Here is a 14,326-nt window from a genome sequence, read left to right on the forward strand (position 1 = left end):
TCTCATTATTTTAAAATTTTTATTTTTTCCAGTTACATGTAAAAACAGCTTTTAACATTTGATTTTTTAAAATCTTGAGTTCCAAATTCTCCCTGTTCCTCCTTTCCCCTCTCCTTGAGAAGGCAAGCAATTTGATACAGACTATATCCGTAACACCTTGGCATGTATGATTACATCCAGTGATGTCCACTGGGGAGGGGGAGGCACCAAGTCCCCTCCTCCCCCTTACACAGAAATAAGGAAACACAGGTAGGTACCAGAGGATGAATACAAAAGCTTCTGGCACAGCTCTGGAAGAAGAGAGGAAGTAAGTAAGGAGAGCTGAAGCTCAGAATTAGCTGAGGCTGGCTCTGAAGGCTGAGAGGGCCAAAAAGAGCTTCTAGAGCTTTCTTGTGAAAAAAGAGGTTAACACCAGAGAAAAAGCTGCCTCCAGCTCCTCTTCTTTCATTCTTGGCTTCCGACCTTATCATCAACTCTTGTGACCCTGGTTCCTTTGGTTCTCCCCTTACCTGTCAGACCCCTCCTCCAGCACCTCTGCTCCATCTGCATCCATGACATCTCCCCTAATTGTGGGTGTTACCCCAAGACTCTGCCTGGCCCTCTTCTCTTCCCTTCCCTTAGCTCTCTTATCAGCACACGTGGCTTTGATTATCATCTAGAGGCAGCTAGGTCTAGTCTCCTGAGCTCCATCTGCTCATCCTCAACTGCCCACTGGATACTTCCAACTCAATGTTCCAAAGCTAACTCTATCACAATTCATCAGCAATCGAACTTGTTATTCTTTCCTTCTTATGTGTCTGTCTCCCTAATTTCCTTCCTTCTGCTAAGGGTACCACCATCCTTTCCGACACTACTCAGGACTGCCTCTTCTCCTTTGCCTCACCAATCCAGTAAGTTCTGACCATTCGATAGGTTGACAAATCTTGTCGATTCTACACCCACAGCATCTTTCCACTTTACTCACGCCGCCCCCTCTCTAGGTGAGGCCCTCCTGACAGGTCTCTGCCCCAAGTCTCCTCTTCCACTCCAATCCATCCTCCGCATAGTTGCCAAAGGGATCTTCCTAAAGCACAGGGCCACCCGTGACACTCTCCTACTCCTTAAAACTCCAGTGACTCCTTATTATCTCCAGGGTCTAAATCCTCCGTGTGACGTTTGAAGACTTCCACAACCCGGCTCCAAGCTCCCTTTGCAGTCTTATAATGTATCACTCCTCTCCAGGCATTCTTCCACCCGGCCAGACTGGCCTACTCTCGGTGCCTTTGCGTTGGCCGGAATGCTTAGAATCCCGAGCTTCTGGCAAAGCTCAGCACGCACGAAACCTTTCGAGGGATCTGTGCTCCCACCCAAATTACTTTGTATCTGTTTCTTTTCGTACTTGTGTCCTCCATCAAATGCAAGCTTTTTGAGGGCAGAGGCTGCTTCATTTTTGTCTGGCTTCCCTAGAGCCCTCTCGCATATGGTAGGCGCTTAATAAACGTTAAATGGAGAGAATGTGAGTATGAGGGGTTGAGGCGATGAAGGAGGGTCTGCAGAACCTGGGACCTCGGGGGCCATCTGGTGCTACCACCTTGTTTTACAGATGGAGAAACTGAGGCTTGGAGAGGCGAAGCGACTGGCCCCGGGTCGCAGGGCGAGCCACAGGCGGAGGCGGGCTCTGAGGCCGGGGCTCGGCCACGGGGCGCACGGCGGGAGCTGCGCACTGCGGCTGTTGCGCCCCGCGCGCCCCGCGCGCCTCGCTCCGCGCGCCCCTGCCCCGTGCCAAGGCCGCTGGCTGCGCGCGGGGCCGCCGACCGGCCGCCGGGCGTCGGAGGCGGGACGCGCCGTCACTGAGCGCGGCGGCGGAGGCGGAGGCGGAGGAGGCGGCGGGAAGATGGCGGAGTCCGGCGGCGGCGGAGGTGGAGGTGGAGGCGGCGGAGGAGGCGGGGGCGGAGGTGGCGCCGAGCCCGGCCCTGAGCGGCCCCGCAGGTGGGTGCGCGGCGGCGTTGGCGGCTCGGGGCCTGGCCGCCCTCCGCTCCCCTCCTCTCCGGCGGCCCCGCTCCGGCTCCTCCCCGAGCGGGCGGCGGGGAAGAGCCCCTCAGGCCCCGCGGGGACGCCCCCAGCTGCGGCGCTGTCCCTTCCCCCGGAGAGGTTCAGGACCTACCACCCCGCTCCCCACCGGCAGGACCCTCCCAGCCCCCGCCCCCGGAGGCAGGACCCTCCCCTCTCCCTCTCTCCCCCACAAGACAGAATCCTCCCCCCGCAGCCCCCACCCCTCCTCCTTCCAGCCCTCCCCCAACACAACTGCCAACCGGCAGGAACCCCCCGCCCCACATTGAACGGGATCCTTTACTTTTCCGTACGGGGCAAGACCCTCCAACCCCCGCCCCCCATACCCAGCTGCCAACAGGAAGAACCTTACCACCTTCCCTTTACCACTCCCTCCACCTTTTTCAACCACCAGCTGGCAGGACTGTCCCCTCCTCTCCTTTCTCTCGTGCAGGCTGTGCTGGACCCTTTTCTCCACCCCACCCCCGTGGGGCTAGACCTTTCCAACCTTTCCTTTGCCCCCTAACTGCCAACTGGCAGGACCCTGTCTCCTCTCTCTCTGGAGCAGGGCTTTGGGAAGAGAGCATCCTTCTCTCCAGATCGTACCCTCCCCCCCACCCCCCCATCCCTCTTCTCCCCTCCTCAGGCCAGGGCCTTCCCAACCCCAATGGACGGTTCTTTCTCTCCCCTCAATCACTCCCCCCCCCCCCGACCCTCCCTCCACTCCCTCCAGTGAAGTTGGACACACCTTGTCCTTCCCCTCTGCTTTCCCCCCTTGGGGTACGACCCGAGCCCTACCACCCCAGGTGAGACAGGACCCTCCCCTGTGTCTTCTAGATGAATCAGGTATGTGCCCCTTCCCATCCTCTAGACTTCTGAGGGTGGACCTCAGGGGCCCAGAGAAGACTGAGTAGGCTCTTTTCTTAAGGGGGTTTGGGGATTCGTGGAGAATTCACAGGGTGCCTGGACTACTTGTTTTGTGTCAGTACACACTTTTTTTTTTGGAGCCCTTCCAACCACCTGCTGTGAGGAATGTAAACACTTGGTGTCCCTTCGTTAGTTACTAAACACCTACTGTGTACCTGAGCCCTATGTTGGGCTGGGGAATCTATGGGAACTTTGAATAAATTTACAAATTTGATAAAATAGGGTCCCTGCCCCCATGGAGCTCCTGTTCCAGCCGGGTGAGAAAACACTAAAACAGATAACTGAAATCTGCTATGTTATCTGATTAGGTTATGTATGAGAGGACTGATAAGTCCCCACTGGATCTGGGGTGGGGGCATCCTGAATGATGGGGATCATTCAGGAAGGAAGGCTTCTCGGATCAGGCAGCATTTACTTTGGGTGGTTAAGGACAGTTCCTCAAACAGTTTATTAAAACAAAACAAAACAAAACACCCAACTAGGCCCATGATTTAATTGGTAAAGGGAACTGCCTCTCCTGGTGCAAATTGATGGTTCTTGCTGTTTATGGTCTCTGAGAGTTGCCTGGGCCTGGGAGAGGTTAAGGGATTTCCTTGCCCAGGGCTGTGTAGCCAGTACGTGTTAGAAGCAAGACTTGAACCCGTACCTTTGTGACTCTGCTGCTATCCTGTCTGTTGGTGCCTGGCAATAGTAAGCATTTAACGTGTTGAATTAAGGGAAGAACATTATTTGGGGAAGGGGCTGATTGTCTCAGTCAGGCCTGTGTTGGGGTGGCGGATTCTATAGCTCTTGCTAATATGGAGCATTTGTTAAGTGAGGTTGATGGGTCAGTCGCCACTTATTTGTTGATTACTGTGTTCCAGACTGGATATAAATGCAAAACCAGCCCCTGCTCTCACAGAGCCCCCATTTTAATAGGGGAGACAACATGTAGATAACTATGTATATGGAAGATATCGATGGTACGTGGGAGGCTGCAGGGTCATCCCTGAGGGAAGGTACTGGGGAGATGGGGAGGTAGAGAATAGGAAAGACAGTTAAAAGGAGGGATTTGAGCTTTGGGCTGAGTCTGGAGGAAAGCCAGTGGGCAGAGCATTTCAGGCCTGGGGGGATCCTCCTGTGCAAAGGCATGAGAGGGGGTCAGTGTCACCTAGGAATGCTGGAAAGGTAGGAAGGGGCCCCAAGGTTCAGGGCTTTAAATCCTAGAGGATTTACTAGTGGTTCCTGGAGGTAATAGGGAGCCACAGGAGTTTATTGAGGGGGGGGCATGTCAGGGGTGACACCTGAGCTCTGGCAGCTGAATGGAGGGTGGATTGGAGAAGCTGCTGGTGGTCCCCCAAACCACCAAGTTATTATGGCAGTTTGTAATTTGCAAAGCACCTTCTTTTTAGCAATCCTGGATGCTTTGGTCCTTTTAAAGTTTTGATCTCTACCCTTCCATGCCAGAGATGGGTTTTTGGATTTCTGAGGCCAAAAAAAATAATCAGTAGAGTTTATAAATAATTGTACTTCAGTTTTGGAATGGGCAAGGGAGAAGGGAGAGAAACAGGAAAGACTGGTCATTTTTTTTTCCCCAAAAAATTAGAGATTGCATAATTTTTACGTCATTGCTGCAAGATGTTTGGTGAAATAAATTTCCCCACGGTAGAAAGTAAAAGCAAAAAAGCCCTCATGACTTAGTGCCCAGCCAACTTTTTGGTGATGAGTGTCTCAGCTTAGCTGGGCTAGTCTTCAGATGACGTGTGTGTGTGTGTGTGTGTGTGTGTGTGTGTGTGTGTGTGTGTGTGTGTGTTTGTGGGGAGGGGGTGGGGTAGAATCCAGGCCTTTGGAAGCCATGCCGTGTAATGGAAAGAATGCTGGCTTGAGTGAAGGTGTGTGTTCATAATCCCTGCCTATGTGTCTCTTAACCTCTCCAGCCTCAGTTTCCTTATCTGTAAAATGAAGATGGGGTTGGTCCAGATGACCCTTTCTTAATCCATGATCCTGTGACTAAGGCCACAGTTCTTTCTACTAGGCAGAAGATAGGCAGTGGAGTCTTGGTGTCAGGAAGACGAGAGTTCAGATCCTCGCTGGGTGACCTGGGCACAAGTCCCTTCACCTCTGAGCGCTTCAGTTTCCTCAACCATAAAATGGAGATCATAATAGCCCATACCTCCCGGGTAGTTGATAGGATCAAATATGGTAATATTTGTAAAGTGCTTAGCACAGTGCCTGGCACACAGCAGGTACTTAATAAATGCTTGTTTCCTTGCTTTCTTTCCTGTTGTACCACACTGCCTCTTTTTAGGGGACTGCTTTAATTCTATCAGCAACAACCACCATTTATTAACCACCTACTGTGTGCAAAGCACTATTTTCTAAGAGCAAATGCATTCTCTAGCCCACTCCCCCAAAAGGTTATATAACTTGTTTGTCTTAACTTTTTTTTTTTTTTTTTTGCAACCGGGGGGAAAAAAAGAAAAGAGCTCATTCTCCTTCCCATCTCTAGGGAACAACAAAAATCGGTTGCCTAGTAGAACAGTTGTTAATGGTTGAACCAAACCCTGCTGGAAACCTTGGGGAGAGTTTGAATGTAGCTGCTTGAGCTGGGGGTTTGCATGAGGGAGGTGGGGGCCCCAGTGCAGATTTCCAGTCCTCCCCCCTCCGCCCCATGGGTCTTGGAGAATTCTACACAAAAGACACTTGTTCTCCGGTGAACCTCCCCCTCCTTGGACCGGGAGGTGTTGACTCTGTCCAATGCTCTTCCAGAGGAAAGAGGATGTTTGCTTCGAAGCCTGAGAAGGGGGTTTGTGGAGGGGAAGGAGAATTTCCCTGTGGAGTCACACCTCCTGAGCTGAAATACCATCTGAGTGAGGTACCACAGGCGGCCGAGTGTCAAGAGCTCCTCCAGGCCCTCCTAGTCATTAAAGGCCTTTCAGATGTTCTCCGGCGCTGGTGTCTGCATGGGGCCCGGTCTGGCAGACTAGGGCCATTCCTGGGTGGTGAGGAGAGTCTGGGGCAGGATGGACCCGGCAGGTCGTGGAGACATTCTTCCTGAAAATGATCAGATGAAATGTCTGCCCAGGGATGGGCAGATGTTCAAAGGGGTGTTGGGGTCATCGATTGGACCTTTTTAAAACACAAGCAGAGATTGTGTGGTGGGATGGAAAGAGCACCAGCCTTGAATACTTCTGTCTGAGGGATTCCCTCCATCTCTGTGGGCAAATAACCCCCCCTTTCTGAGACTCAGTTCCCTCATTTTTAAACCGGACCTCATGATGCTTTTGGCTGGTAGCTTGAGGGCTTTGTCAAGAGTACAACAGTATAGCAATGTGAGCTTTTAACGGGCTCTATTGTCCACCTCGCCTTGGAAAATGGCGCTCGTTCATCTTGGGAAGCATCTGGTACAGTGGGAAAGGCCTGGGATTTGAAGTCAGAGAATCTGCATTTGCATTCCAGGTCTGTCACTTGTGTGACCTTGGACGAGTCACCGAGGGCCCGAGTTTTATTCTATAAAATGAAAGGCTTGGACCCGATGACCTCTGATGGTGCGGTCCAGCTCCAGTTCTGAGCCTGTGGATCAGAGCCAAGATAACATTCCCAATCCCCCTCCCCCTCCTCAAGACTTCGTGGACTCTTTGGCATGACTGTTAGTTCAGTTCAGATATGTATTTAGCACCGATGTTGTTTAGAGCCGGGGTAGAAAGGTGAAATGATGTAGTGGGAGAGAAAACCATGCCTGCACAAATAATATGAGGAGAAAAAAACATACAGGGGAGATCTCAACCTATTGTTCTGACAAATTTGGGAGGGTGGGTGGGTGGGAGGGAAGGAGAAGGCTCCCTGGAGGAGGTGGTCCCTGTGCTAAGCCTTAATGGAGGGGATAATGTGGTGCGCTGTCAGTCAGCAATCATTAATTGCCTACTGTGTGCCAAGCACTGTACTCAAGTGTTAGGTATACCAAGAAAGGAAAAGGACAGCCCCTGCACTCAAGAAGCTTATAGTCTAACCATGCAAACAGTTATATACAAACAAGGTATCCTCAGATAATCAGCATTAGATTTAGGGGGCATTGGTAAAGGCTTCTTACAGAAGGTGGCATTTTATCTGGGACCCAAAGGAAGCCAAGGAGAGCATTCCAGGCAGGGGGAGCAGCCTCCCTGAGAAAATACCAGGAGTCCAGAGTTAAGTAAAGAGGCCAGCCAGTGTCACTGGGTTGTAGAATACAGCAGCAGGGCTGGGGAGGGGCACAGGCAGAATGGTTTCCAGAAGACTGGAAAGATCTAGCTGGGACCTGGGTTATGGACAAACAGTGGAAAGACCATGTGTTTCAAATCATGCCTCTGATGCTTACTGTCTGTATGGCCTTAGGCAAGTCACTTAACTCGGCCAGGCCACAGTTTCTTTGTCTGTAAATTGAGGGTTTTGGACTAGATAACTTCTGGGGTCCCCTCCATCTCTGGACACAGGACTCTGTGGTCCAAGGGGGCTAGAGAAATGCAGGTGGAGTGGGTAGGGGGAAATAGTTCCCAGCATCCACGGGGGATGTTCTGAACTGAGAGAAAGGGACAGTGAGGCCCCTACCTCTGACTGGATCTTAGACGGTAAAAGATAAGGCCGTAGAGTCAGAAAGGAGAAGGGGTCAGTGGGCTCTCCCTGCCCTCTTTTGGGCTGTGCCTTGTGAGTTGCAGGGAGCATCCACATCATCTCCAAAGCTCCTGAGTCTGGGCATCTCTGAGGCATGAGCAGAGGGTTGGGGAGGAAGGTGGTAAGCATCCCCATGGGGCTGAGTCCTTGCAGAGGGGCTGGGCCCTGCTCCTTAGAGCTGCTTGGGCTCACTGGCTCTGTCCAATCTTACAAGTGGTCTGCTTTAGCCACCGTAGACCTCTCTTCCTTTATTTACAAAATGAGGAAGGTGGGAATAGATGCCCTCTAAGGACCCTTCCAGCTTCAAATCCCGTGATACCGTGACTTGCCAGGCTACATTTTGTCATTTTTGATCCCTTCTAACTTTAACTCCTTTTTTTTTGGTTTCTGGTTTGTTCTCAGAGACACTGTGTAGCGTAATTGAAAGAACGCTGGTTTGAGAGGCAGAAGACCTGGACTGAAATCCCACCTCTGACTTGTGTTAGCTGTATAATTGCATGCAGGTCACCTTGTCTCTCTCAGCCTCAGTTTCCTCATCTATAAAGTGGGAATGATAATACTTACCTTGTAAGGTTTTTGTGAGGAATTTTGTGAATTCGAGTCTTTGATACTGTTCTGTGGACAAGCTAGAGAGATGTACAGTTAGGTGAACTTAAAACTGGCTGAATGGCTGGACCCAAAGAGTAGCTATTCTTTGGAAGGAGGTCTGTAGTGGAGTGCCCAAAGGATCTTTTCTTATTATTGGACTATTGCTTCACTTTTTTTTGATGATACCTTGGAAAAAGTCAGAGGAAGTATGTGCATCAAATTCCTGTTGACATAAAGCTGGGACGGAGACTAACGTTGGACAGATGGGAAAACTATTACATTGGGCCAGAGAAATGTCTTACCCTTGGGTCAAAAAAAAAATCAGCTTCATAAGTAAACCATGAGTGAGACATGGCCAGATAGCAACTTGGCCCCATGAGATCAGTTCTTGACCTGAGGCCCATGAACTTATTAAAAAAAGAAGATTTTGATCACTGTATTTTAATGTACAGTAGTTGGCTTCCTGTGTAATCCTGGGCATTTAAAACATGATTCTGAGAAGGGGTCCCTCCGTGGGCTTCACCAGACTGTCTGCCGAAGGGATGCCTGGCTCAGACCAGGTGAAGCGCCTCGGGTGCAGGTGGGTAAATGTCCGTGAGTCTTGACAGAGTCAGTGGTGAGGTATTACAGCCGAGTCTGTCTAGAATGACGGAGGGGGTTGTCCTTCTGTCATGGTCAGACTGCATCTAGAGTCGTGTGCTCAGATCTCGGCACTGCGTTTGAGGAAACTGGGTGATCAGCTGGAGTGGGGCCAGTGAAGGGGCCTCCTGTTGGAGGGGGAGATGTTGGAAGAGCCTGGGGATGCCGAGCTTGGGGAAGTGGGAGTGTGTGTGGGGGTGTGACCAGAGAGTTGTCTTCAAGTATTTGAAAGGTTTTCCAGTGAAAGTGGGATTTGATTTGGGCTTGGCTCCAGAGGCCTAATCTGAAAGGGCAAATCTATTCTACTTCTCCCTGTCAGCCCCTTCCTTCCCCCAGGCTTCATTTCTCCTGGCCAGACTTCCCCAGCTGCTTCTGTTGCTCCTTGTCAGCTGGGAGGCCCTCCCCATCCTGGTCACCCCCGCATGCCCTCTGGCTTAGCAGGCAGTTGGAGGTCCCCCCTTAAGGAAGACTTTCTGACACCAGGTACAGGTGGGGTGAGCTGGTCATCTCCTCACCAGGTACAGGTGGGGTGAGCTGGTCCTCTCCTCACCAGGTACAGGTGGGGTGAGCTGGTCCTGTCTGTCCCCTGATGTCCTGAAGGGGTTTTGGCAGTGGAGGAGCTCTGTGAGGGAGATGCCATGTACAGTTGGACTGCCTCCATCTCTTCGTTGTGACCCAGCTGCCACGGTTTTCCTGATAGGAGTCATAGCGACTGGAGGCAGAGGCTTTTTGGAGCTGTTCACCGTCTTTAGGCAGTTTGCCAGGCATTTGGGTGTGATCCGTGCCCTCTTTGTTCCCCACGCCCACTGTCATTCACTGTCATTCTTGGTTAAGAGTTACTACTCCTTTGTCTGTGGGCACATTCTCTAGGGCTTTTTCATGGCCCCAGGAACCTTGGTTTTACAGGTGTGGGGAACTGCTCCATGAGCACAGATCTCAACCCCTTGAATGTTTTGGGAGCTGTTTTTTTGTAAGTTGATTTGGCCAGTTTTTCTTCTTCCTTGGTGGGTCAGCCTCCTGGGGTTAAGCCTCTCTGGGCTTTGTTGGGCTGGTCCTGGGATGGCGGGCATGTGTTCTCTCCTGGGCCAATCCTTGGGAGCCTTTCTCACTTGGCATAGCCTGCCAGGGCTTGTTCTTTGCCGGCACAGCCTTCAAAAACTCAGGGTTAAGTCCGTGTCACGACGGTTTACTGGTAGAAGGTGTTGGTGGAGTGTGTACACACACACATACTGAAAAGTAAAAGAAATCGGCACATCCCCTGAGATGAAAGGGAGGGTCAGGCATCTTGATATGGCTGTGATGCGAGGTGTCCTACTCAGAGAGCACCTTGTGTCTGAATGGAGAAGACCCTTTGCTGTCATAGAGCAAGGGGATCCATGAAGTTTGGAGGCCCCCCTCCTCTATTTTCTCTCTAGGCCAGAAAGCCGTGGTCTCAAGCCTCTCTAACTCGGGGGTTCTTGCCCTTTGTTTATGTCCCTCTGGTGGTCAGTGAGGTGAAGCCTTTGGGCTCTCCAGAGTCATGTTTTTAAATGCATAACATAAAATATATAGGAGACTAACACAAATACCAATTATGTTGAAGTACAGTTATCAGAATTAAAAAAAACAAAACAAAACTTAACCAAACCATGAGCCCCAGGTTAAGGACCCTGCCCTAGACTAGTACATAAGTTAGTCCATCGGCGGTTCTACTGAAGGTGACATAGACTGGCTTATGTGCCTGAACCACTGACTTGGGCTGGGGAATTCATTTTTAGAGTTGAAATGATAGCTGTGATCCACCAAGGACACAGGCACGATGATGTTCCCTGGTTCAAGCAGAGGGCTGAGACTCACACAACAGGAAGCTTCGGGGTAGGGCATCCGACAGCCCAGGTTAGACCCAGACTACCGTTCCCAGAGTCCTAGACACATGCATTGGGAAGAGATCTGAGGGTGATGTCATCCATCTGCCCCCGAAGGCAAACAAAGTCAAAGGCTATTCTGTACAGGCATCTGTAGCTTTATGCAGAGGCCAGTAAAACCTAGTTCTTAATCTCAGGGAGCTCACGTGTGGGGGCACATGTACCCAGTGAATTGTGATAGAAGGGAGGATGTGATAGGGGTAAAGGAGGGATGCAGACGCAGTGCTTAGGGAAAATCCCGGGGTGAGGTGTTCATATGGGGATCACAAGAGGCTTCACTGGGAGGCAGCGTCTGACCTAAGGCTTGACAGGACCTAAGTATTCTGAAAGGTAGGGCTATCGAGGGAGACATGGGAGGGGGATGGTGTGCTGAGTCCAGGGAATACTTGCCTTGAGTGCAGTATCCATGAAAGGGAATAATGTCAGAGAAATCAATAGCCTATCTTTGCTGATATCCTGTCCTGGGCTGTTGCACTTGGTGACCTCATCGACACCCATGGATTCAGTTTTCGTCTCTGTGCTGATGGTTCCCAGATATATTTGACCAGCACTGACTTCTCCCCTGCCCTCCAGACTCACATCTCCAACTGTCCGTTGGGCCTCTCAAACTGGACGTCTCATGAACATCTTAAACTCTTCATGTCCCAAACCTCCCCTCTTCCTGACTTCCATATCACTTCCTATACTCATCTCCTTCCCTGTCTGATCATTTGTCACGTCCTGTACTTTCTATCTTAATCACTCTCTGGCATACGTACCCTTCTTCCCGACCCTGGGGCCAGCAGGCCCTCGTCAACTGGTCCCTGGACTCTTACAGTAGCCAGCCTGTGGGTCTCCCTGCTTCCCGTCTGTCGTCTCTCTAGCCCATCCTCTACTCGGCTGTCAGATTGACTTTCTTAAATCGACTCCCTGTTGAGGATGTCCTGGTGGCCCTGTTACCTTCAGGATCAAACAGAGAATGGTCTGGCTTTGAAAGCTTGCCATAGCCTGGCCCCTTTCTACTTTTCCACTCTTCCTATGCCTTGCTCCTCTCCACATACTCAGTGACCCAGTGACACAGGCCTCCTTGCTCTTCTCTATGTCCCGGTCTAGGCATTTCACTGGCCGATCTCCATGCCTGGATCTCTCTCCTTCCTCATCTTTGCCTCCTGGCTTCCCTGACTTACTTCAGGGCTCAGCTTAAGCTTCACCTTCTCAATGCTAATGCCTTCCCTTTGGGATTATCTTCTCTGCTAGACTGTAAGCTCCATGAGAACAAGGACTGTGCTTGGCACATAGTAGGGGCTTAAGAAATGCTTGTTGACTTGATTTGGAACTAGATTGTGGAGCATTTTAAATGCCCGGTTAAGGAGTTTGTATTTTATTCTGTAATCGATAGGGAGCCATCAAAGGTTGTTGAGTAGAGGAGTGATCTGGCCACGTACTAGGAAAATTATTCTGCCAGCTATGTGAGGGGCAAAATGAAGAAGGTAGAGATTGCTGGCAGACACCAGCTAGACTGGTACAGTAGTTTAAGTGAAAGGTGATAGTGACCTGTTCTGAGGTAGTGGTTCTGTGACTGGAGAGGAGATGTGTGAGAGATGACATGGAATCAATGGAACCTGGTGGCTGATTGCATGTGAGAGGAGAGAGACAGAAGATTCCAGATGACTGGCAAAATGTTAGTCCCTTGGGAGGAGGGGCAGGTTTGGGGGGAAAAAGATGAGCTTGGCTCAGTGCATGTGCTTAAGATGCCATTTGGGATACAGCTGGAGATGCCCAGCGGGTGTTGGAGAGGTAGGATGCAGCTTGGGGAGAGATCAGGGCTGGGTGAGCAGCTTTGGGAGCCTTCCTGTAATTGGTCCCATGGCAGCGGATGAAATCACCAAAGGTCTAGACTTCAGAAGTGGGCCTTGGACAGAACGACAGTGAGCCAGGAAGGACAGTGACAAGAAGCAGTGACAAGTCCTGGAGGACCAGGAAGCAACAGGTGTAGAGGTCCCTCATTAACATCTTCATCTGCTTTGAAGATGTTGGATAGTGGCAACCAGCTGCCATCTGAAGCAGCCTGTTTTTCTAATGGATGGCTTGGATTATTAAACAGTTCTTTATGTGGCACCCAGATCTGCCTCCTTATCACATCTACCCAGGCTAGGCTGGGCTTAGCCCTGCCCAGATCTGCCTCCCTGTCACATCTACCCAGGCTAGGCTGGGCTTAGCCCTGCCCACTGGGGCCACACAGAATGAATCAGCCTTCTTATCATGACTCTTCCAGTATTTGAAGATGGGAATCATGACTTTCCTAATTCCCTTCTCCATGTCAGCATTCCCAAGTCTTTCAATGGAATCCTAAGAAGGCATCGTTTCCAAGTTTTTTACCATCTCTCCCCAGGATGCTGGTGCCCATTCTAAAATGTAGACCCAGAACTGAGCCCAGTGTTCGATATTATCTGATCAGGGTAGAAAACGAGAACGCAGTCACCTCCCACAATCACCCCTTCCTAGGGGTAGGGAAGAGGGAGATACTAGATTTCTACTCACGTCGTCCTCCTAGGTTAAAGTGAACTGAGTTAGAATGGAAGCTCCTTGAGGCCAGCCACTCTTGTTTTTGTCTTTGTATCTCCCCCTCCCTCTGCCCTCTTCCAGTATGATGCCTGCACCCTTAGTAGATGATTCATTATTTTTATTGAATTGAATGTTGGTTGTAGCCAGGGTATAACTCTGGGATTTAAAAAATGATTTCTGAAGGCTGAAACTTGCTTAGTTTCACTAACTCACCAAGTCTCCAGATCTCTGAAGGGTGAGTATCTTTGCATAGTGTCAGCCTAAGTGTCCGAATCCCCCTGTCTTTACAATCTTAGAGTCAGAAGAACCTCAGATGTTGTATAGTCAAATCCCTGCCCAAATCGTGAAGCCTGTCTTCATCCCCATCAGCTTCCTCTCATTCCCTTAGATTTCGCACCTGTGTCTACTGTACCTCTTTGGACTTGGTAAACCACTGTGCTGGGGACCTTAGCCTGCCCTACCCCCTTCACTTCTTCATAAAGAGAGGCTTGCATAAAACAGTGCTGATAAATAATTTACCGTCTGTGCTGACTTTTCTTTCTCTGTACCATGTATAACAATGTTGTTTTTTTGTTTTTTACTTTGTGACCCTGGGAGGGAGAGCAGCATTACTGGTACCACACATCCTGCTTGTAATGTCAGCCCCTAATTGCACAGTGCCATACCCAAGCTAGCAAAGGTGGTGATTGTGGAGGCAGTAACTGGCACCTGGGGGAATTGACGACCTTTCCGGTCAGAAAAGACTTCTGGAATTGAACGTGCTCAGCCTGGAGAGAGTCCTGAGTCAGGGACCTTGCCAGGCCTTAACAGCCTGGGGGGAGATGGGGAGGCTGCAGGTCATCCAAGGATCTGGGAGGAAGTCGGCTTCCAAGGGAAAGGATGCTGGACTCCACAAGGTTGGAGATGGGTGTGATATTAGCGATATCCTGCTGCTCTGTTCCTTTCCGGGGAATGTTGGGATTTGGAAAAGCCAGCCAAAGAGGGCAGGTGGCAGGACTGCATTGGATCACCTGGTATCCAGTTATTTGCACTGGGGGTGGCATGACTTTTCCCTCCTCTTCCCACCGCCC

At 50.6% G+C, this 14,326-nt stretch overlaps 1 protein-coding gene across 1 annotated transcript in view; it reads left to right on the forward strand.

Moving 5' to 3' along the window:
* The first annotated feature begins 1,517 nt into the window (after positions 1-1,517).
* Positions 1,518-14,326, forward strand: part of KLHL26 (kelch like family member 26) — a 26,960-nt gene continuing 14,151 nt past the window's right edge. The window contains 2 exon segments of the mRNA XM_027853035.1: positions 1,518-1,551; positions 1,554-1,968. Coding sequence (XP_027708836.1) covers positions 1,518-1,551; positions 1,554-1,968 — 449 coding nt within the window.

Source organism: Vombatus ursinus, unplaced genomic scaffold (genome assembly GCF_900497805.2).
Source record: "Vombatus ursinus unplaced genomic scaffold, bare-nosed wombat genome assembly UNPS02009918.1, whole genome shotgun sequence".
Taxonomy (NCBI): Eukaryota; Metazoa; Chordata; class Mammalia; order Diprotodontia; family Vombatidae; genus Vombatus; species Vombatus ursinus.